General features: G+C 38.2%; 1 protein-coding gene across 1 annotated transcript; it reads right to left on the reverse strand.

Moving 5' to 3' along the window:
- Nucleotides 1–290: 290 nt before the first annotated feature.
- LOC105314191 (zinc finger protein 862-like) lies at nucleotides 291–1,880 on the reverse strand. Its single transcript, XM_011408201.2, has one exon. The coding sequence runs from the start codon at nucleotides 1,878–1,880 to the stop codon at nucleotides 291–293; it is 1,590 nt and encodes a 529-aa protein (XP_011406503.2).
- Nucleotides 1,881–2,314: the final 434 nt, after the last annotated feature.

Below are 2,314 nucleotides of genomic sequence, written 5' to 3' on the forward strand. Positions count from 1 at the left end.
CAGGTAAGGCCAGGAAGACTTGTGCCAGCTTACTTAGATTAGGGTATGCAACTGAAACAGTACCTTTATGAAGGGCTAGTGATGAGAGGTGCTCTTGCATTGACATTTTTGTACAGTTCCTGATCATATAAGTTTGATAATCCAGCCATTCCAATCTTAAGTCTTCAGGACAAAGAAAAGGTGATTTCCCAGAGCCATAGTGTTCAGCCAGTTCATCTATTGCGTCTTCTCCATAGTTTTGTGTCATCATATCATCAGATATACATGGTAAATTAAGAGGGTTAAAGATGTCAAAATTTGAAAAAAAAAATTAGTATCGGGTAACCGTTCCTTGATGTTTTCGATGTCAAAAAAGGTTTTTGAATATTTTTTAAGAAAGCATGGATTACTTCTGGTGAATGGGGAATATTGTATGGAGCCAAGTTAGATTCGTGATCTGATGTTAAACTTCTGAAGTGCTCCCCTTTCATAGGGTCATCAATAAGTGTAGCTAATCCCTCAGTGGCTGTTATAATATGCGAGTGAACTTCTAACATGTTCAGACCCGACAATTGAAATATCCTACTAAGCTTGGACACTTTGGGTAGGGCATCACACATCATGTATAAGGAAGCTACAAAATTGTATCGTTGGATAACTCTGCTTAAGCCAACTGCCAATGCCTCACCACGCTCTTCAGCCTCTCTTTCTAAGCTTGCAATGACTGAGGGAAGTATTTTTCTCAAGGCCTGACAAGCATTATTGTGAGAGAGCCAACGCATGTCCAGTGGTTTCTTTAATTTGATCTCGGGTGTTTTCAGAATGTCTTGTAATGCCTTAAGGCCAGTGGATCTGACATGGCTATTTTCATAAAAATTGAAAAGCTGACGTAATGTAGGTTTGAAAGTATCATTGATGAATTTAACGTTTCCTCCTGCTTGACTAGCAGCTAATGCTAATCGGTGAGCCAGGCAATGAATAGAGGTAAGTATTGGTTGTCTGTTTTTCAACCTGGTTGCAACACCAGTATGTTTGCCAATCATAACGGAAGCCCCATCGCTACCAAATCCAACTAGTCGTGACAAGGGAATTGAACAATCTGCAAGGTAAGCAAGCAAAACAGATTCGATTGCTTCGGCAGATCCATTTGGTAGCTCTGCAATCTTTAGAAAGACAGTGCGAGCTGTTGCATTAACATCTATAAAACGGGCGTAAATCACCATCTCGCTCAAAACTGATACATCAGTTGTTTCATCAATTAACAGAGAGTAAACAGGTGATGCTAGCATGTCATTTAAAGTTTGCTGTTCAACCTGTTTCCCCATAACTTGTAGAAATTCCATCATTATTCGCCTACTGGTGTACTTAGCATTTTCACCATGCTTAAGATGAACACAGCCCATGTATTCCACAGCTTTTAGCAACGAGTGATAGTTAGTAGTGTGAGGGATTTCCTCTTTAACAAGCCAGTATAGGCACTGCATGGCTGTCTTAACTGCCGCTTCACTTAATGAGAGCTGGCTTTGGAAAGCCTGCCTTATCCCTCCATCACGACTACTCTGTTCCCTAACCATTTCTTTCTCCATAGCTCCTTTGTGTTTTAAGGACTGACTATGACGACGAACACTATTCTTTCTGATACATGTACACAGTGTAGTACTCCATACTGTTGACTTATTGTACTTAGATGCTGTCTTGTGCCTTTTACAAACATGACATAGCATTCCAGTGACTCTTCCACACTCGTCTTTCACAGAAACTAACCAAGGAAACTCGAGCTCCCACTCAGTGTTATACCCAACAGCATGATGGCCTCTAGACCCTTCCTTTGTTCTTTTGCTGCCTGAGGTAGTCTTGACCGTGTCTTTTTCCTCAGTATCAGTAAGTAGAAACTGTTTCATCTTGCACTAGGGTGTGATGAGTTGTATTATTAATTTTTATTATTAAAAACAATAATGAATATAAAATAATTTTATTTTTGGAAAAAAAATTTAAAAAAAAATGCAGTGTAGTGTAGCGCAGCGGGGCGCCGCGCTACAGCGCTTTAGGGACAATCCTGATTCACCATCAAGCAATTTTGGTATTGACTTTTATGAACAAACTCTTAATTACTTGTCATAATTGCATTAAATGAATTTGAAAATTTAAAGAAATCATGACTAATATTTTTCAATGCAAGAAGATAATTATTAATCTCTTGTTATGAATGCAATTAATAATTCAATTAATCACAGTGTTATCAATATACAGTAGCTCAATAAGTGATTATTATACAAATGATATGTATCACTGACAATGAATAATAGACTTGAGTATTTTAATGGTTAGCTATTCC

Source organism: Amphimedon queenslandica, unplaced genomic scaffold (assembly GCF_000090795.2).
Source record: "Amphimedon queenslandica unplaced genomic scaffold, v1.1 AMPQUscaffold_13071, whole genome shotgun sequence".
Classification (NCBI taxonomy): Eukaryota; Metazoa; Porifera; class Demospongiae; order Haplosclerida; family Niphatidae; genus Amphimedon; species Amphimedon queenslandica.

Coding starts and splice junctions, on each gene's coding strand:
- LOC105314191 (XM_011408201.2), bottom strand. CDS start 1,880: ATGAAACAGTTTCTACTTACTGATACTGAGGAAAAAGACACGGTCAAG.